The 21,924-nt window shown below is 35.8% G+C and overlaps 1 protein-coding gene across 2 annotated transcripts in view; it reads right to left on the bottom strand.

Moving 5' to 3' along the window:
• Positions 1-1,764: 1,764 nt before the first annotated feature.
• Positions 1,765-21,924, bottom strand: part of STK3 (serine/threonine kinase 3) — a 283,071-nt gene continuing 262,911 nt past the window's right edge. For both annotated transcript variants that reach the window (XM_069466183.1, XM_069466185.1), the window contains one exon: positions 1,765-3,139. In XM_069466183.1, the coding sequence (XP_069322284.1) occupies positions 2,981-3,139 (159 nt within the window). In that variant the 3' untranslated portion in view covers positions 1,765-2,980. The remainder of the gene's footprint in view (positions 3,140-21,924) is intronic.

Here is a 21,924-nt window from a genome sequence, read left to right as displayed (position 1 = left end):
TAAACCCTGGGGATGTGATTCAGTAAATAAGCAGAGGAAAGAAATATAAAAGCACATAAATAATGTATATAAGATTGTTTAGCACAGTGTCTGACACATAGCAAGTGCCCTAAATAATAGATATTATTTTAAAATCCATTTGTTTCTTTTCCAATTTATATTGGCCAAATTAGTTCAGATTTTGAACATAAAACTGTTTATACTAAAATAAGCTAAGTGTATTGTAAGTCTGTAGAAATGAGTCATCTAAGTTCATTAAATCAAAGAAAAAATTTTCTCATCTAGAGGACAATATATACAATGATGTTGGCTTTTCAGCGAGATGAAACTCTGACTCATTAGCTTCAATTACATTGACAATACTGTATTTATTAAAGGATGGGGGTGTGCAGAAAGTACACTTACCTATTTTTGGAAAGTTCTCAGCAACCAAGGTTAAAATAAGAGGTTTCTTCTTAAGAAAGAAGAAAGACTTAAAGAAAGACTCATTAAAATAACTAAAAAACTCTCTGTCCTAAGTATCATGATTAAGACTTAATTAGATTTGAAGATTTCTTTCATGGCTTATGGGTCTTCAAAACTTACCTTAAATTTCTTTTATTGATTGGCGGGGACAGGAAATAAGAAGATAGGAAAAATTTTAAAATAGATGTCCTAAAATGTTTCCTATGATGCTAAAATAAAACAATGCCCATTGCTCTTAATTGTGTATTCATGCACATATATTTAAATAAGCTTAGCTATAACAATAGGGTATATTTACATAAAAATTACAATGTGATTAGAACATTTGACATTATTAAAAGGAGGACTCTTGTTGAGATTGAATTAGTAAGAGTGGTTAACAGGCCTCATTGAATTAATTTGCATAAATTTTCTAATTTAGCAAACTGGAGAGAGATCATCTTCATAGGTTTTTTGTCCACTTCACATAGGTGGTTTTGCCTGGATGACAGCAAATCAGTCATTTGACTCCATCAACTCAGGCAAGGTATTAAGACAGGTTAGTGGAAAAGAAAAACAATTAAGAAAGGAAAAAATGGGCAGGGGTTGAGTTGACCAACTCATCTGACTGACCCAAACAGACTCCAGTAATGAATAGCTGAAGCATATATTGTAAATACAATCTTCATTTTTAATCATCTTTATATAGGTTTCATATCTATCACTATTTATTTTTACAGTCTTATAATTTGTATCCAATCACACAATTTATTATATGTGAGGACTCAACAGGGCAGAGACAAATGCCACTTCAAGGCATTACCTGGGGCACAAATGCTCTTTTAAAAAGGAATGAAAGCTTTCCAGAGATGATATACCTTCTGCGGCAGACAGCATTTCCCGTTCTCTCCCTCTAGCCACATGATGAGGCTGCACTTCCTGGCTCCCTTGAAATTAGGAGTGGCCATGTGACCAGTTCTGAATAGCGGGTTGTGGCAGACCTGACATGTGTTGCTGCCAGCTGGAGCGAGCATGAGATTTGTCAGTGCCTCCTCCCCTCACTGTGGTGGCCACAAATGCCGCAGATGGTTGAGGCCTTATCAGTGAGTCCCTGGGTGAGAATGACAGCAGCAGGGCACCCTGCCAACCTAGGATGGGCCTGGAGCATGAGTGAGGAATAACCTGTGTTATGTGAAGCCACTAAAGTTTGAAGGCTGTCACCATTGCATAAGCTAGCCCGTCCTAACTAATAAGCCTGCCTTGCTTGGGAAAGACAGGGTCCAGGTCACGAGGTATAAAAAAAGATGTAGAGATGAAATATGCTTGGTGGCACAGTAAAATTTATTTCTCTTTATGATTTACACATAGTAATTAAACACACAAAAGAACAAACACTGTCAAGATGGCCATATGTAGCTTAGGAAACGACTGGTCCCAGTTCAATCATACAAATGTTCATTCAGCGTGGAAATGAGTTTCTTTTTAATGATTTTAATCTTCTTTTTCAGTCCCCAAGGCTTGCACAGTTCAGTAAAAATGTTTTTGCTATTGTGTTATCATCAGGCACATGATATTTACCAATTCCCAGAAAATAAATGAAATCAACAAAAAACGTCCTGTGACAATAAGGTACACTTTCATAGAAGTAAATTTGATGAGGTTATTACAGTTTGATTCAGTTTAGTTATTAGACCTACACACAAAACACAAAACAATATTAACAAATTACATTTGTATTAAGTTTTCATTTCTTTCAAAATATTAACCACACTTTTTTGTGCAAGAGTTCCATTGATTTCTTTGGTTTTAAACATTATAGCTCTGTTGGACCTAAATATATATAGTTCTATTTGTACCAAACATCAAAAATCAAAAGATTAAACAAAATTTCAAAAGGTAAAAATGGAATTATTGCTTCAGTATAAAAAGGCCTAGTCCATTGGAGTACTACTGACATTATTGCTTTGCTTCTATTGGAAAACTATCTTGGAAACCAAGGAACATACCCCATATCTCCCTGCTTAAAGGATAATTTGGTTGCACATTATTATCTATTAATATGACCCTACCTTCACCAAAGCTATCCTGATCTTATCCTTTAAAAACAAAACAAAGTGAAATAGCATAAATAAATAAGTTTACCTAAGGGGATACAATAAATATGCTACTACATAGGAATAAAGAATATTGTAACATAAAGCCCTTCAGTGCTGTACAATTAAACAATAGCTTTGGATTTTCAAGGTCTCTACACACAGCCTTCATATTACGACCCAGTTTTATTTCTGGTATACAGCTGACAGAAAAAGAGAATACATTTCTGTTGTTCTCATCATGTAAGAGTGAAAACAGAGTGGATATAATTATAAATTTAGCCTTTTGGGAATTTACTTGGGTATGTACCATCATCAGTTTTTGACCTTTGCCTAATGGTGGAGTATAAATCTTAGGGATTAAAAAAAGTCTTACTATTCCTTCCATTCTTAGTGGTTTCTTGTTCTCCAGAATAGCTAAACAAACAGAGAAGAAACTGAACTCAGAAGTTTTGCTGCCTTCTTTTCTTCGCATCCATTGCATCCAGAATGGGCTGTCTTTTCGCAGTGTATCTTTGACGAAGTTCCTCTATTTCTCGTTCCATCATAGGGTCCAGCGCTTTTAACCGCATCTGTAGTTCTTCTAAACTTAGATTTTTTAACTAGATATAGAAAAAAATGAAGACAATATGGTGAAATTATCCACAATAAAGTCTAATGAGTTTTAGCATGAATACTTCAGCAAATTCTTTACATCATCTTTGAAGTATGGTTCAACAATTAAAAGAGGAATTCCTTCCCTGAAGAACCCAGAAGCCCTATCTTGAAAGAACCTCAAGTAATTTGCAACAAAACAATCAAAGCCTCATGCTTTTAGAAAAGAGCAAATGAGAAAAATGAGCTGATGCAATTTTTAAAAAGGTACAAAGGCAAATCCACCATTGCCAACAGACTTTCAGAATATGTTCCAGGTATATTCACTCCAATCTCTCCCATCTTTGCCAGCTATGGAGTGCTACAATAATCACGAACACTTGCAGAAATCACCCAAGAATGTGACAAGACTGAATAAAGGGTAAATTAGCTGTTCTATCCTCCATTTTACCAAATGCTTAAATTTCAAGCACTCATTAATCAGAAAATTACATTATACAGAATATTTTTACCCCAAGCATTTTGATAAAGTAGGGTTTTTAACTTAGGATTCAAAATATCACAAACCTGATATAAGCACTGCTGTGTAAGTTGTGATGTGGGCTTGGCCAACTTGAAAATGAAGTGCCTGTCCAATTTTCACCATATACATTACAGTTCAACTATGCCGGCTACTGGGACAACAGCAGCACATCCTTTACTAGGTTTCCGTGTAACAGGAGAGAGGCCTCCCGTCCTGCGTGTAAGGGGAGTAAACTCTGTTCTGCTACAACAGGATCTATGGCATCCTGAGCTTTACTGGATTTATTTATAAGTCAAACAGCAAGATATGGATTATTTCCTGAGAAATATCTTGTAGGGATGTTATCTGAGGGCATATGGAATGCCCTGAAATACGTAACCTAATACACTGGGCTTTTATCTCATTAACATTAAAAAAATCTAAAACTCCATCTCTTTTAAAAACTGAATATTAAAGCAATGGTAGCAGGCAGGTGTTTTTAAAAAATCTGTTAAACTGCAATGATTTACAGAACACTGTCACATACTCAGCACCTTACGTAGGTACTATAAGGAAAACAAAGAAGCACTAAACTATTCCTTGCTTTTAAGAAACTCAGAAATCAGTTGGAAGGGCAACACTAGCAACTATAAACATTTAACACATTAACTGCCATGTGAGTTGTATTTAATTCACGCTAGTTTTGAGCCCGGGGCCCTGTGAAGCATATGTAACTCATATGTCTCTACCTTGGGAGCCATGTGAACTATTTTTCAAGTTGCATATAACTCACGCACAGACAACAAAAAATAACATTTTTCATTAAATTAGAAAGGATCATTTTGTTTTCAAAGTTTTTATTCTACTTTTGTAATAAAACACTGTGGCCCCAAGGAAAAAGTTTTTTTTTTTTCCTAGTGTGGCAGTCAATGTGCTAAGGACTAACTCGAGGCCCTATACAATTAAACCCTATTGAGTGTGGTACAGATTATAGTGAGAGTTATTTAACTCAAGTCCATGAACAAGCTTCTCATGTGCAAAATTCTTTATGTTCATGTGTACATCTTCTTGGGGACAGTATCTATTGTTTTGTTTTGAAGCAAATTTCCCTCAAAAAAGAAAGGAGCCCCACTATAAATTCGATGTAATTTGGGCAGGGAAGAGCCTCCCTTCTGGGAGCAGGGACTCCTCTGGTCCTTGAAGAGGAGTGCACTTCTAAGCAGTGTGCAGTCCCAAGGAGAGGCCCCTGCCGTGTTAGGTTAAAGGACTAAGGACACCAGAGAACTAAGGCCTCAAAAGAGGACTCTGGTAGGGTGTTGAAAGTAAGGCTAGACAGGCTGGGTGAGGCCCCAAAAGCCAGTCAAAACAGGGTCTGGACTTCAGGAAGCCAAGATCAATTCTGGAGCAAGAAAATTATAAGAGTAATCCAGAGTTGGTTTTTCTTTTCTTTTCTTTTTTGTTATTTTTTGTGCTGTGTAAGTTGTGATCTGGGCTTGGCCAATTTGTTTTTGAGACAGGGTCTCACTTCATTGCCCAGGCTGGAGTGCAGTGGTGTCATCACAGCTCACTGCAGCCTTGAACTCCTGGGCTCAAGCAATCGATCCTCCTGCCTCAGCCTCCCAAGTAGCTGGGGTTACAGGTGCATGCTACTACACTTGGTTTTAAAATGATAAAATTTGCAACTTTTTTGTTTTAAGAAGATAACTGTCTTTGGTTATTTTATGAGTCAAGCTAGAAAACACACTCATTACTTCCAGTCACCAAAAATAGCATTTCTCAGCTGATCCTCTACTTCACTTGCCATACCTGGCCCTACATGACTTCTGCTTCCAAAACTCAAATCCGTTCTCAGCTGAGAAAGATTCTGAGGATACTGACAAGAATGAGTCACAGACTCTGAAGGAAATTCAAAAGGAGTTCCAAAAATATTTTGAGAAATGAGTGTTACGGGAAGGATTGTACAGGCTCCGTGATGATGATTATGAAGGTCAACACCACTCGCTTTGGTGTATAAGTTCTCACATTTGTAAAATAAGCCCTATTATTTTTTAGTCATACATCACAAAAGAACCTAGCTTTTTATATTATGCCATAATGTACATTTATATATAATATATAGTATTACATTATGTACTTTCTTCATTAATTTTGAATCCAAATATTAATCATGTATCCATTATATGCTCAGTGCCATTCAAATCACTGCGAGGATAAAAGAATTAGCCAACAGGGAAACTTGAAACTTTCTGAACTGTATAAACAGGTGATGGTGAATTGAAGGGCCGATGTAGACCACACAACCAAATTTCCCTGAGAAAGAAGTACCCAGCTGCTTCTATACAGGATCCAATTCCACTTCTGAATTCTTCAACACCATCTCTATTTGAGCCCATGTTAATCTTTCTCATCTCTGCATTTCTATATAACATTCATAATTTGAAAAAAGCAATTTAATATTTGATTCTAGATCATGTATTATAATTGATTTTAACGCATGGGTTTCATGTCCTTACTCCAGATGTTACAAAAAATATTTAGATTTTGGAGTTTTGTACATACTCCTAGAAACTATCCAACAATACTGCTAAACAACATGACATGAAAGAAGGTAGATAAATAAGAATGAATGACTCAAAGGAGTGGGTTACTCTAGGATTAGGAGAACATATCACATAAAGCAAACCATTATCATTACTTTAAATTTTTTTTGCATTAAGATATTCCTGGCGTGGTGTAGTGGCTCACGCCTGTAATCCTAGCACTTTGAGAGGCCAAAGTAGGAAGACTGCTTGAGGGCCAGGAGTTCAAGACCAGCCTGAGCAAAAGTAAGATCCCGTCTCTACAAAAATATAGAAAAATTAGCCTGGCGTGGTAGTGTGTGCCTATAGTCCTAGCTGCTTGGAAAGCTGAGGTGGGATGATCGCTGGAGCCCAGGAGTTTGAGGTTGCTGTGAGCTATGATGATGATACTGCATTGTAGCCCACTGACAGAGCGAGACCCTATCTCAAAAAAAAAAAAAAAAAAAAAAAAGATATTCCTCTAAATATTTTATACTACCTTTACTTGGGGGCAAACTGCCAGTAGTTTATGAATATTATATTACAGTAATGGACTGAATTCAGTGAAAGCAGCTACTTAGAAGAAAAATTTTCCTGCTCTAACAGACTTTTATATTTTCAATATGTAGAATTTATGAAAAATAGGTCTGTGACATCAGAGAACCATTATCTGGTGTCCTTAAGGAATTAGGTGTTCCATATAAGTAAATTAATAAAGTACCTAAATCTAGTTCTTTAAGTGACAAAACTTTGTCTCAATCATTTTGAACAGAAAATCTTTATATAAAGTATTTTACAGAACATACTGCCTTCTACAAAGACTACATAGAACGTAAAACAACCTTCCTTTGGTGATAAGTTGTCATTATTAATCTCTATTACTAATTTGTATCATGTATAATTTTCTCACTCCTTTTTTGGCTTGTTTTCATCTGAGGGAAAGCTGTTAGCTTTTCTTTTTGGCCATCATTGGACATATACACTTCTATCTCTACATCAATTTTGCTCATCTATTGGGAAACAGAAAAAAAGTTAAACAATCTTATAAGGTATTACACTTGATAAGTTGTGAGTGAAAGCTTGAGGCTGTTTTAGGAAAGACAGAGAATGGCTTCAGTGCTAAAGCTCGTCATACTTGTTCGTAGTCTCTGTATTTATTTTTTTAATTTATAAAATTTCAGAATACTATGGGGGCACAAATATTTTAGTTACATAAATTGCTTTTGTACAATTTGAGTCAAAGTTATTTTATCCATTAGGTGTGAATTTACCCATCCCCTCCTACCCCTCCCACCTGCTTGATGTCCAATGAGTATTATTTCCATATGTGCACATAAGTGCCGATCAATTAATTCTAATTTAAAGGTGAGTACATATGGTGTTTGTTTTTCCATACTTGTGATACTTCACTTAGAAGAATAGTCTCCAGTTCCATCCAGGTTAATACAAGAGGCATTAGTTCACCATTGTTTTTGTGGCTGAGTAGCACTCCATGGTATACATATGCCACATTTTATTAACTCACTCATGTGTTGATGGGCACTTGGGATTTTCCACATCTTTGCAATTGTGAATTGTGCTTCTATAAACATTCAGGTGCAGGTATCTTTTTTATAAAATGTCTTTTTTTCCTTTGGATGAATACCCGGTAGTGGGATTGCCGGATCAAATGGTAGGTCTACTTTTAGTTCTTTGAGGTATCTTCATACTACTTGCCATAGAGGTTGTACTAGTTTGCAGTCCCACCAACAGTGTATGAGTGTTCCTATTTCTCCACATCCACATTAGCATTTGTTGTTTTGGGACATTTTGATAAAAGCCATTCTCATTGGAGTTAGGTGATATCTCATTGTGGTTTTGATTTGCATTTCCCTGATGATTAGAGATGTTGAGCATTTTTTCATGTTTGTTGGCTATTAGTCTATATTCTTTTGAAAGGTTTCTTTTCATGTCTTTTGCTCACTTTTTAATGTATTTGTTTTAAAAAATCTAATTTCAGATTTGTGGCTCTGTAAGGTTGAGGTTACAGGAAATCTGACTTCTGTATACGCCTACACATATAGCTATGTCTTCAAGTGGGCTGTTGGAGAACTTCGAGGACTCAATGATTAAATCATTTATTGAGATTTTTCTATGGACCAAGCACAGTAGAGGTAGAGAGATGAACCTCCCACAAAGAGACTGCAATCTAGCTGGCAAGACAGGTCCATGCATAGCTAACTCATTGAAGGACGAGTAAGCTGAGAAAATGGGAAACAGGATAGGGGAGAAAGGAAACAACATGAGCAGAAATGTACAAGGCACACGAATGCTTGGCATCTTTGCAAACTGTCTAGCATACTGCTCAGATTTGAGAAGAGTCCACATGGGAAGAGGAACAGAAGATGAGGCAGGAAGGAGGGCAAGGCCAGATGGCTGAGGGCCTTAAGCATGTTGTTACAAACTTTCTGTGACCAGAAAGAAATGCTAGATAATTTTGAGCATAAATAGTGACATGATCATACATGAGCTTTGGAAAAATTTCTCCAGTAGCAGGTATAGAAAATGCATTGCCATGGGACAAAAATAGAGGCAGGAAGACGCATCAACAGGTTATAGCAACAGTCTAGTGAGAAGATAAACTTGGACCAGGACAATGGGAGTGGAGATTGGAAAGAAGAGAAGGATTTGAGAGATCTGAAAGTAGAATTGATAGGGCTTGCTTTGTTGACTGACTGATTATGAAGGGTCAGGAAAAAGGAAGGGTTAAGGATGATTCTGGCTTCAAGCTTAGGTAATGGGGTAGAGATTGATGCTATTAATAAGGTAGAGCAGTTAATGAAATTGAATTTAGTCCTGGTGAGTTTGACATATGAGTAAGGCATCAAGGTGGAGACATCAGATATGGATTGTAATTTGGGGTTTTGGCGGTCAGGAGAGAGATCCAAGCTAAAGATAGAGACTTAGGGAATCATCAACATTTAGGCTATGACTGATGCCCTTGATGAAGAGAAGATTATCCAGGAAAAGAAGGTTTTCTCACTGATCTTACAATCTGTCTATGGTATCCAATAGAAAATAATCCCCAAACCTTAGCATTTGTGTTGGAGGGTCTTCTCATTTTGTTAACAGAACAGCAACATCGTTAGGTTTCTAAGTAACTCTAGATTACGGTGTTGTATAGACAAAAAACCAGTGAGGTTAACTGGCAGAATTTTTCACCTTTTAGACTGTGATTTATAGATATAAACTTCTAGTTGAGTTTTGATTTCTGATTAAGCCCTAATAATACATATTTAGTGCTTGGTGTTTCTATAGCTATCAAGCCTCCCACAGGCATGAAAATGCTTTGAGAAGGAAAACATGGCAGAAGTGGCTTTTTCAATCTCTTGGAAAACAATACTGCTACCGCTCAAAGTCTGAGTAGTAAAAACATTCACAAACCAGATAAAATTTTATTGAGACTCATAATGATAAAAATGGCCCTGCAGAATTATATAATATACTATCACCCTTTTACAATGTTAATCCAAATTAAGAGCTTTTTTTGTCTAATAAGAAGATTAGAAGGAAAAGTTGAGCTTCCTAAATTAATATCAATATTATTGTGACAAAAATTTCCTTTATCAAAATCAGGTTTCTAATAAGAAGATTAGAAGGAAAAGTTGAGCTTCCTAAATTAATATCAATATTATTGTGACAAAAATTTCCTTTATCAAAATCAGGTTTCCTGAAAATCTTTACAAAAAGGGAAACCACTTCAGAATTATGTTTATGTATCAACAGAACTTATGGTAAGTTGACTTGAATTTATATATTTTTTAAATATAGGAAAGAAACATAACCTACCACATTTCTACAATACATAAAACACAATATAGTTGTATTATCGTAGCTATATGCTGGTTTACTAATTCCAAAATAAATGCAGAAGTGGACTAGTGTTGGGGTTCCAAGTCTTTGATTTACATTTGCCAGAGTTTAAAATTTAGTAAGTCAGTAAACAGAAGAATTTTTAAATATGCACACATTGTTTTACTATATGTGAGTAATGTACAAAAAGGAATAACTCATCTGGAAATGGCTTTTATATATTTTAGGCTAATTCTACTTAATAAATTTTAGTTTTTAATTTAATGATAAAATAGAACCTGTACAACTAACAGTGGTTCTCAAATCTTCAAGCCTTAACACTGGGGAAGGATATTGTGGTTTGACAATTTTTACAAACATGAAGGACACATACTTGATTAAATGAATAAATCAACTGACATGAAGTAGGAGGAAGAATTTGAATGCAAAGGTAGTGGAAGCAGAACCCACACCTTCAAAAACATAGTCAAAGAAAAAGATGAGTTTCATAACGATTCATTACCTGAAGCTTTTTTTTTTTTTTTTTAACTCACAAAAAATTTTACTTTTCTTAGACATTCAAAATGAAAAATATCAGGAGGCAAGACATATTAGTAAGGGCAGAGAATAAAATCAATTTCTATAAAAGGGTTTAAGCTGAGATCAAGTAAATTAAATTGTATAGGCCTGAGAGAAACAAATTTTGAGATCTGGTATCGTTAAAAGTCATTGTTTATGACTAAGTCATTTGTTTAACAAGAGCATAAACTATAAGGTTATGTTATGAGTTAAACCTTCACAAAATCTCAGTGCAAACGAGAACCTCAGTGGTAATCTACTCTAACTTCCTTATTTTAAGTGAGGAAATGAGAGCTTGCGCAAGGTTACACTCCTGGTTAATGGCAGAGATGTGACTTGACCTTTGAGTCAAGACTTACATTTTTTTCATTATACCATATTGATTATTAGCACTCAATTACTATACTGTACACAAGTTTATGAGAGAAAATCCCAAATTTACCTTTCAATTCCCATTTCCTATATGTGGCTAGACTGGACCATCAATGAAACCAAATCCATGACACAGCAAGAAATGTTATAAAGGGATGCAGCTAGCTCAGCTCAGGTATGGGACCCTTCTGTCTGGTTCAGAAGGAAACAAGGCCCAGAATCCCGCTGGACTTTTAATATCTTGAGGAGGGGCCGATTCAGAGTAGTTTCAAAGTATCGATTTCTGACTCACTAGATAGTGACTTAAAATGACAATGTTTTGTGCTTCTTTCATTAAAACCTAACAGATTTTCTTAGGTAGTTTAGAGGAGGAGAGAGAAGAAAGAAGGCAGAAGAGAGTGGAAACATGCTAACTGCCTTCTATCAGAGGACAAACATACTTTTAAATTCTGCAAGTTCAAATTAAGTAATTGTCTCATATGAAATTGCACTGGAAACTTGGTCATTTTCCAAGTAGCAAATGTTATTTGGATATAGGTCCAAAGTGATCAGGTTTGATATTCTTAATCTAGCACAGTTCGAGAAGTTCAAAATGTTAAAGTCACCAAAATTGAGTGTGCTGCTGAGAAATTCCCATGGTCATCAAACTGAGATGAAAGGAAAAATATTTTTTTAAGTATTCAGCTCTGAAGGCCACAGTGAATAGAAAACCCTGCATATGACATTTTTATAAAGCAGTCTTTTAAAACGGAATAAATGGTAAAAGCTCAGTAAAAGGTAGAACTGCCATCTTCTTTAAGCTTCAGGTCAGTTGGTAGACTAGGATTTCCCAGCTCTTGTAAAAAGTTTGTTTACAAAAAAATAAAACTTAAAGAAATACCCCAAACCTCTCAACAATAATAATTAGATGGATGGATGGATACTTGCTTATAAGTTAAATGAAAAAGTCAAAACTACTTTTCAATAGTACTGAACACTTTGTTTGAAAATTGATGTTGTTTGGTACATGAGTGACAGTTCAAATAAGCAACTCATTTTGTCAATGATAGCCCTGAATTAATCACATTACATCCAGAAGGTAAGACTGCAGATCAATACCCAAAAAATTACATTTCTCAGTATCTCAAAAAGAAAATCCAAGTAAGATTAATGCAGATTAATAATTCATTTACTAGCTCTTGCATAAAACAGCAGCACAAATAATTCAGCGACGTGATAAGATGGAAAATAAGATCAAATCAATCCAGTGATAATTTTGACAGTTCAAACTTTTAATAATTAGAATTATTTCTGAACTCTATTTGAAGTATTGAAAGGCTGCTTATTACTGATCAGGAAGAGTTGTCAGTAAAATTAGAACTTCCTTTAAGTTTACATATCCAGGCTGGGCGTGGTGGCTCATGCCTGTAATCCTAGCACTCTGGGAGGCCAAGACGGGTGGATGGTTTGAGCTCAGGAGTTCGAGACCAGCCTGAGCAAGAGTGAGACCCCGTCTCTACTAAAAAATAGAAAGAAATTAGCCGGAAAACTAAAAATATATATGTAAAAAATTAGCTGGGCATGGTGGCACATGCCTGTAATCCCAGCTACTCGAGAGGCTGAGGCAGGAGGATTGCTTTAGAGCAGGAGTTTGAGGTTGCTGTGAGCTAGGCTGACGCCACGGCACTCTAGCCCGGGCAACAGAGCGAGACTCTGTCTCAAAAAAAAAAAAAAAAAAAAAAAAAGTTTACATATGTAGTCTACTATAAAAACCTAAACTACCACAGTCAAGTGATATGATGGAATTACTTTCTAAAATAATTTTGCCTTAAGATCTCCACAGGAAAACATACATTTTTATATTATTTTCCATTTTATCAAAAATAGTTCTAATTACATGGGAGATTTTTTTAAAAGTCTCAATCTCAAAAAATAGCAGAAATAGATAATTTTTTAAAAAAAATTGACTATTTTTTAGAACAGTTTCTCTGGGTTTGGACAAATGTATAATGACATGTGTCTACCATTATAGTAGCACACAGAACAGTTTCACTGCCCTAAACATCCCCTGTGCTCTACCTATTCTCTCTCTCCCTTCAAACTCCTGGCAACAACTCATCTTTTTACTGTCTCTGTAGTTTTTTTTACCTTTTCAAGAATGTCATCTAGTTGGAAACCATACAGTATGTAGCCTTTTCAGATTGGCTTCTTTTCCTTAGTAATGTATGTGCATTTAAGGTTCCTCCATGGTTTTTTGTGGCTTAATATCTTGTTTCTTTTTTAGTGCTAAAAAATATCCCACTGTCTGTACGCACCACAGTTTACCATTCCCCTACTAAAGGATATCTTGGTTGCTTTTTAAAAAATGCAAAAATGTGATAACATTTCAAGGTTTAATTGGTCTACAAGTTGCTGGAATAATCAGTCTGTCAAAATAAATGAGACACCACTGCAATGAAGCAAATGGTCTTACATGTTAATGTTAACACATTTAGTCAAATAGTCAAGCAAGAAAATCTTGTACAAGGTTTGCTGTGTTTACTGGGAAAACAAACTCTTCCTAGCAACTGTTTAAATAAATCTCGCAGATGCTACAGACCTTATTAGTGGCCTGTGATTAAAAAAATATGGATTTCTAATACTGTATCCTGACTCATCTATTTTCCCATCTGCTAGCAATTCTAATATGAACTATCAACAGAATGGCTAACAGCAATAATTTTCTATGGCAATTTTGATGCTGAATTGCCTATAGCATTTTGTAAGATTTACCAATGCATGTCTCGGACTGTTTTGAGTTGTTTGTGGCCTGGAACAATACACTCCCTTTTCCCTTAATATTCCATTTTAGCTAAAAATTTTTTACTGTGTTGAACAGAATCTGGTTTGGTTTTAGAAAACACTGTTCATGGAAGCTGCCACACTCATTTTACTAACAATGAGAACAGGAAGCACACCAAAGTACTAGCAAAAATCCAGTCAAGTCCACTGATTAGTGTGTGTGTGTGTGTGTGTGTGTGTGTGTATAAATATATAAACAGGTAAGGGGTGTTCTGTCAATAAGACTGATCAACAGGGATAATAATAGTACTTAAACAAAATTAAAACATTATTAAGGCATTTTCCTGATTTAATTTCTGGCACTGAGAAGAATACAATAAAGGAGCTTTCAAGTTGATCCAAACTACTATCAAGTGTGTTTAAAGAAAACTTTACATATACATTTAAAACATGGATTAAGAAAAATAATTAAGATAGTGATAATTTCAGGCACTTGACACTCATACTATAGAAAAAAGGCAAATTCCTCATTGTAAATCCCTTATAAAATGTGACCTTAAAAAGTGCATTAACATCAAATCTACTGGCAGACTCCTCTTCCCCAAATAGACATTATTTACCCTATCCTGAGCTGAATGGTCCAGGTCTTCGGCAGAATGAATGACTGTAAATATTCTGGGATTATAATTGGAAACTACCATAAAGCATTTGTTTTGGCTGTTTATCCTCAGCGCATCTAGGAGAAACTTAAGACGTTTATATTTCCGTTCCTAAAGAAAAGGGAGAAAACTGTTTCTTGCAGATATCTACAAAGGAGAAGGGGTAAGTGCCCATTATTGATTATTTACAATGTATTGTATACTTTCCTCGGTTTTGTGCACTAAGTCATTTAATCCTAGCAATCACCTTAGTGGGTAGATATTATCAACCCTGTTTTACAGGTGAGGACACTCAGAGAGACCAAGTGACCAAACCTAGGTCACACAGCTAGAGGTGCTTATACAGATACTCAAAGACATCATCAAACCCACTAACATAAATTTGGATTGGAGCCTATTAGGAGCTGTTTCTTTGGTCTCCCAAGAACTACAAAGACACTTCAAAAACCAAATATCATGTGAAACAGATTGTTTACAGATTAAAAATAGAGAAACATTACTTAAAAAAAAAATCCCACCTTTCCTACCAGATCATACCTAGTGAAGTATTTTACTTATAAGGTGTTCATGTATTTTAGCCATAATTGGCCTTATGAAATAAGTGCGTATATGTTTATTAAGCACATTTCTATATAACAACCTCTCTACCAGAATAAACATATTTCCACATAGCCCTTTGGGATAGATTTCATAACTTTACGTATAAAAAAAGATACGCCCTGACAAAACCAATAAAACATTATGTCTCCTCCCCATACAAGTGAGACTTGTGTCTGTTTGGACTGTTACATAATTGGTTTGGTACTAACTTCCTCTTGGATCTAGCACATAACCTAAAACCTGATGAGCATAACTACAATTATCTTGTCCTGGAGAAATCTTGGCCACCCATTTAAAAAAGGAATGATGAAATTTCAGTTGCATTCCTCAATGGCCATTGAACACCCATTCCTTTTATGCTTTCTGGTTTCTAGCAAGTAGTTTTGCCTGCTATCAGGAAAAACTTGATTCATACCCAGCTCTCCTATATTATAAGCAGCTCTAGAACTCTAGGCCCAGGACAACAAAATGTAACTCAAAACTAACTCCTAATAGTAATTAAATATGTCTGTATATATTAAAGGCAGATGAAAAAATTTTATCAGCTTTGACTGATGTCTTACCTCAGTGATTCTGCTTAGCACTTTAAATAGTTGAAAACACTGATGAAGTCATAAATGAGATTAACAAATTAAGTGGTTAACTTTCTTTACATACTTCAATTTTTTAAAAAAGTTAACCACATGACAAATATTTGTTGTGGAACAACAAACGTTACAAAAACAACAGTGCTTAAAATATATCTGTAACTAGCTTATTGGGTAGTCAAGTCTTTGTGGAGCTATTATATAAACTTACAATGTTTTTTTCTCCAACCACACTTTTTCATCTGTGCTATGCCAAATTTCCTTGACATATCCCTTAAGGAATCTTGGGGCAGATCTCACTGATTTCTGGTCACTTTTAGTTTTCAGAAGACAGACCAATGATAAACTTCAATCTCATATTAAATATAAATCTTGCCCTTTCCCTCAGCATGGTCTTGCACCAATTTACAGTGGGGAGGGATGATGTCTGTATTCAGAACCTTCTCCTCATCTCTTTTTAAGGTCTAGCTCTTCTGGTACTTGGAGCTGGGAAGCAGACAGGATTTTATTATGAAAATGATGTCAGTGGGGCAGGTTTCCTTGGTCCTGCTCTTGTTTGGTTGATTAGTGGTGGTTTGTACACAGAAGGGGTGTGTGTATGGAGGTGTGTGTGTTTATGTGGTGGTCTGTAATATTCTGGTGCCCACTCCTCTTGCAGAGGGGCAGCCCAACATCCCCTGCTCTGGGTGAAGTATTGTCTCCCTTGGCCTGGAAGCCACCTGGGCAGCATTATAATTTCTGACCTCCTCTTTTAGAACACAGAGATCGTGGAGATTCTCCACACTCTCCAGGGACAAGTGGTACCCAAGGAAGGTGAGGGGTCCCCTCGTCTTTTTTTTCCTAGCACCATGATCCTTAGTTACCCTGCAGGCCTTGGCTCTACCAACAGAAGTCTCCTACCTACAAGAAATCTTTGGGAGAGAAGCAGGCATCAGTGTCTATGTTAATATACCCTTCAAACTTCCAGGAACTTGCTTACTGAGCTCTGCTTTAGTGCCGGAGCAGTGAGTTTTCAGATTTAACTAGCTCAGTAAGCAGTTTGCTGGGACACCAGATGACAACATCCTTCTCCTGCGGGCACCACCATTCTCTGTGAATGACTCTCTGGAAGTCTTTGCATTTGACTTTAATCTAGGTAAGGAGAGAACTACTTTCTTTCCCTTCCACTAGACTGTAAATTCCACGAGGATAGGGACTTTGTCTTGTAAATACTGTATCCCTAGTGCCTAGAACACTGCTTGGAACATAGTAGGTACTTAATAAATATTTACTAAATGAATGAAAAATGGTGAGGCTCTTAGTAATCCTTGGAGGAAGGTGGCTGGCCTCAATTATTGGTGGCTCTCTTTAGGATATGGGGTACTTATCATCTGCTATTTCTAGCTGGACTCTAGTGCCAATTCTGTGGCAACAAAAAGTCCTTCTCAACATTGTAATATTAATACATTATCTATTAACTCTTGGAAAAAATGTGTGTGGCCTTATAAGTAGGTGAATTTGCAGTTGAAGTAAAGTAAGAAGAATATTTGGGAAAACCAGGGTATTTTTCAGCATACTTCATTTATTGTATTATAGGATAGTCCCATGCTTCATTACATGTTTATCCTTCATGTCTGACAATACATTTATTTTGTTAATAAAGGACTCATCCTTTTCTTAGAAAAATGGCTTCTGTCAAAAAAATTCTTCAAAATTATACAATTGCTCATTGGGGAATCATGCATGGAATAAAGTGTACTGGGAGAGCATCACTCTTACTAATATCACCAAGTGTGACCATGTATACAATTTTCTACTTCAGTGACATCACAATGCTTTTCTGATAATCTATACTATCTTCACATCATAAAGATATAAATAATTACTTTAAAAAAAATCTATAAAATAATTTTAAAATAGAGGTCAGCTAAAACCCACAAATCATGAAATTCGGATTGTAATAGATAATATCTTTAATAGTGAGGCAACACCTAGAAATAAATAAGATTCCTAATATTAATATTTCAGTTTTAAAGCATCTAAATATGTAGTAGTTGTTTTAAAATGCTATAGAATAATAATCAGGGTCTGGTAACTATTTATAAAACAATATGAACTCAAAATATGGCAAAACATGTTTTTAAAAAACTTAAAAAGAAATAATAAATTTGATCAAAGTTCTTCATTCTTACTTGCCACATAAGGATTAGAAAATAAAATTTACCGAAAAAGAAACATTTTAGCATTCTCATTTTTAGAAAGGCATGGTTTGTGGCTGAAACAGCATTTTTAGTTTCCCAGCTATTAACAGGCAAATATACAAATTCAATTAAAACCCTATGAAGAGATTCAGATATTTAAAAGGCTAGACAGGAAAAAATGGATAGGAGAGCTCTTACGAAAATGTTCAAAAAATAAAATCTATGCCTACTTTAATAATAATCAGTCTTGTACAAATTCAAAAGCAAAATTGGCCACTGAATGAAACTGAAGCTGACAGCTTTTACCCTTGTCCTTTCATTAATATTTGTTATAAAATATGTTCATAAATGCTAAGGTAAAAGAAGATAGAAAATAAGACTAAGTGAACATAAACCTAGCTAGTTATTAACTTAAGTGTGTCTTATAGGAGAAGAATCAACTTTCAAGTGTAAATGTTTCAAATTTTCAACTTTCTGGATTTGGGACAGGACAATAGTATTTGTGGGTTATGTCATCGTCTCAGACTGGACAATATGCATAAATCACTGAAGATAAAGACAAGAAAGTAATATGGCGGTGTCATTTGCAAACACAGTGAACATTTATTACAAACTAAAATTTTCACTGTTAGATGACTGTAGTAAATGAATGAGCTCAAAAGGCTTTATGTTAGTCTGACAATGGCACCAAGTTAGGCTTTTAAAAATTGTTTTTTGGTATCAACTAATTTAATAGAGAACATGGCATCAAAATTTTATCTTTAATTATCTTGCAAAATGAGTGCATTCTCAAACGCTCCCAGAAATTTTCAGAGCTGGAGCTGGACCAAGCTGCCACCTCTCTGAGAGGCAGCAAGGCTTTGGCTTGATCTTCCTTGAGCCAGACCCCTGCTTTCTGAGTGGCCTCACTGCTAATGGGGACACAGAAGTAGAGGCAGAGAAGTGACATTGGGGGACTTCACAGAGAATGACTGATTTCACTTTGCATCTACTGGGAAGCTGGGAGACTGTGATCACGAGTGGAAACTTGGGGATTAGAATTTGAGCTTTGGCTTGAATAATACACATTAACATGGAATAGTTTTACTAGTAAATCTTTACATTTTATTGTACAAGATGAAATTTTAGCTTAGTCTTAAAAAGTCCATTTTAATAAGGATAAAAGGAAAAACGCATCTTTAATTACTGACCAAATGAAAGACATACTGTTGGTTTCCCTCCTGTGGAAAAAGTAATACAATAGCTATGAGGCTGTTAGATTCAATGTGCTCTTGAAGAACTTTCCATAAGATGTTGTTAGTAAGTGACCAAATAAACTGTTATTCAAAGAATAGCTTATCCACTGAATAATTATTCTGAAATTATTTTCTATTCACATACGATATCATGTAACTCTCAGTCCCAAATACATGACCCAACAGACCTAGTGATGAGCACCTAAGTACCTGGTACCAATAGATGCCAGAATTCTCCAAAGCATTTTTATGCAAGAATATTTTGAGTGAAATTCCCTTTACCTTATTAGATGCAGAGCAGAGGTACAATACCAGAAAGAATAAACTAATTTTGAAAAATACTGCATGCAAAGGAATTACCTTCAAAGTGACTCAAATACTGCAAGCTGGTGCATACACACTGCCCATTTCTGGATACCCATGATTTGCCTCAGTTCTTCTAGCATATTTTCAGTAGGAATGTCCATTAGAATGAACCTTTTCCTGCTATAGTTCTTTTAACCAGAGTGCATGATCTTGTAACTCTGTCAGGCCCACCCTAGCCCTGGCATCACCAACCCACACATCTCTTCTAATCAGCCGCTGTGAGACACAAGCATGGCTGTGATCACGGTATCCTTCTCACATGTGTGTTCACTGCCTCATCCCACTCATGGCCTTTGTAGTAGGCCACCCCCGCTCTCACAGTTTGCTTATATTATAGTCAGGAGGGCCAGCTGTGCTGGACCATGCTGCCAAAAGAAGGGAGAGGGGACTCTTAAGTATTGAGGCAGTTGCAGATTCTGTTACCTATCTTCTGATTTTTCAATCACCAGAAATTGTCTCTCACTGGTCTTTAACGAGTGTCATCCTGAATTATACCAACTAATATTATAATAAAGAGGACATATTTCCTACCGGGCAGTTTTGCTAGGTTGACAGCAGTGAAAGTTTTCCAATCCCTTAAGCAAATCTCTGCTCTGAGTATAAAAAACAAACAAGACGCTATTGACTCTTAAGAGGTAGTGGGTTTTTAAACTTGCAGAGTGACCAAGTATTGAATAATTGGTGAACCGTTTTGTAAAATCTTTTAAATTCCATTAAGAAATTAACTTACAGAATACTTGAAGGATAGCAGCAAAGGTGGAATCAGTCGAATAGAATAAAATTAAACCATCCTAAACTAACTGAATTGTAACCAAAACAACTTCCGAATAGGCAGGCGGCTTCTGAAAAGGGTGGGGTGAAGTTAAACAGCTCGATTGGCTGAGAAGTCTAAAGGTTTGTAAAGGATGGCCGGCTTCCAGCTCGATCACTGGTCCCTGAGAAGTCAGGAAGATGGGCCACTATCAGATCAACGATATTTGGAACTGAGAAAAGATGAGGCCATTGAGCTCCACGGATATGAATAGTGGCATCTACTAAACCCCTCTCACAGGGCAAGATTTCAGCCTCTCTGGGTGGGCTAGGTCGCTGGCTATAGAGCACCCTCTGGTGGCCAGATTTGGCACCACAGACTTTCTGCATTTGAAGAGAAGAGACGTGCTTTACATTTTTTAAAAAGATGCTCCCCGACTTATGATGGGGTTACAGCCCAATAAACTCATCATAAGTTGAAAATGTCATTTAAGTAAAAAATGCACGTGATACACCTAACCTATCAAACACCATAGGTTAGGTGTTAGATGATTTTGCCCAGCCTTCAGTTGGGCAAACTTAAAGCATTGACTGTTTCATGTAATTTATTGAATGCCGTACTGAAAGTGAAAAACAGAAATGGTTGTATGAGTACTCAAAGTACGGTTTCTATTGAATGCATACACTTTTGTGTCATCGAAAACTAAGTTGAGCCATCATAAGTCAGGGACTGTTTGAAAACCTTTTCTACACAAGGAAGGAATATGCCGGGCTATGGGCTATGGGCAGGTGGGAAACTACTTATAAGGTGTAAGTTTGGCACCCAAAAAAGCAAGCTATTATAATGATTCAAAAAGAGAAAAATTCCACTGAATGTATTTAAAATCCCATGGGTGCAGCTACTTAAATGAAAAGATCTAGTCAGTACTTAACTATTTAAAATTTAATTCTTTGCAGGCACTTACTTCGTAGGAAATATATATAGATTCATATTGCTATAAATATCATGTACATAATAGCTATCATGCATTGAGTGTATACCACTGGCAGATACTATGCTGCTATTTAACAGGCAATAATCCTATGACATAAAGTGATTAACATTACCATTTTTCAGGGTTTAAATTTTCAGAAGCACCAAGAGTTTAAAATTCAAGACATTTAGCTAACAAAGGTGTGGTCAGGATTTGAACCCAAAGCAACCTAATTTCAAAGCTGGCACTTTTAAACACTGCACTTACAATTAAAGATACATAGTTTATTAGTCATAATATATTCTTCCAAAAAATAGAAGGGCTTCGTAAAGATTTTAAATTAGATTCAGACAGGAATAGACTTGCAGGATAATGATGGTTAAAAACTAAACTAAAACCCTATGCCAGCTGAGTGTTCATTTTTTAGAATACTTATTCCAATACATCTTACTGTGGGGAGGAGAGTTTATAACTGGCCACAAGGGCTTGAGATCTAATATTTTTCAAATCATATCATATTTTATAGTACTTTATAATTTACAAAGCATGTTTACACACATTATGCCAGATGGACATCATAATAATTCTGTGAAATGGGGCAGATAATTTTGTAAATAGGCATTATTTTTACTTTACAGATGAGATTAATGGGGCTTAAAATAAGAAACTTCCTTAAGTAACACAATTCCCTCAAAATCTAAGATGTCCCAAATGATTGAATGTTCAATGAATTAGCCTAGGTCTTTACCCTGTTATACAAAATAAAAATGAGATTTTTCACAATAAACCAAGAGAAAATTTTACTCATGCTAGAAAATTTGGTTTCACTTTATTTCTACT

The sequence above is a fragment of the Eulemur rufifrons genome, chromosome 3 (genome assembly GCF_041146395.1).
Source record: "Eulemur rufifrons isolate Redbay chromosome 3, OSU_ERuf_1, whole genome shotgun sequence".
Taxonomy (NCBI): Eukaryota; Metazoa; Chordata; class Mammalia; order Primates; family Lemuridae; genus Eulemur; species Eulemur rufifrons.
The sequence above is the reverse complement of the archived record's forward strand: the minus strand, read 5'-3'. Positions and strand labels throughout refer to the sequence as shown.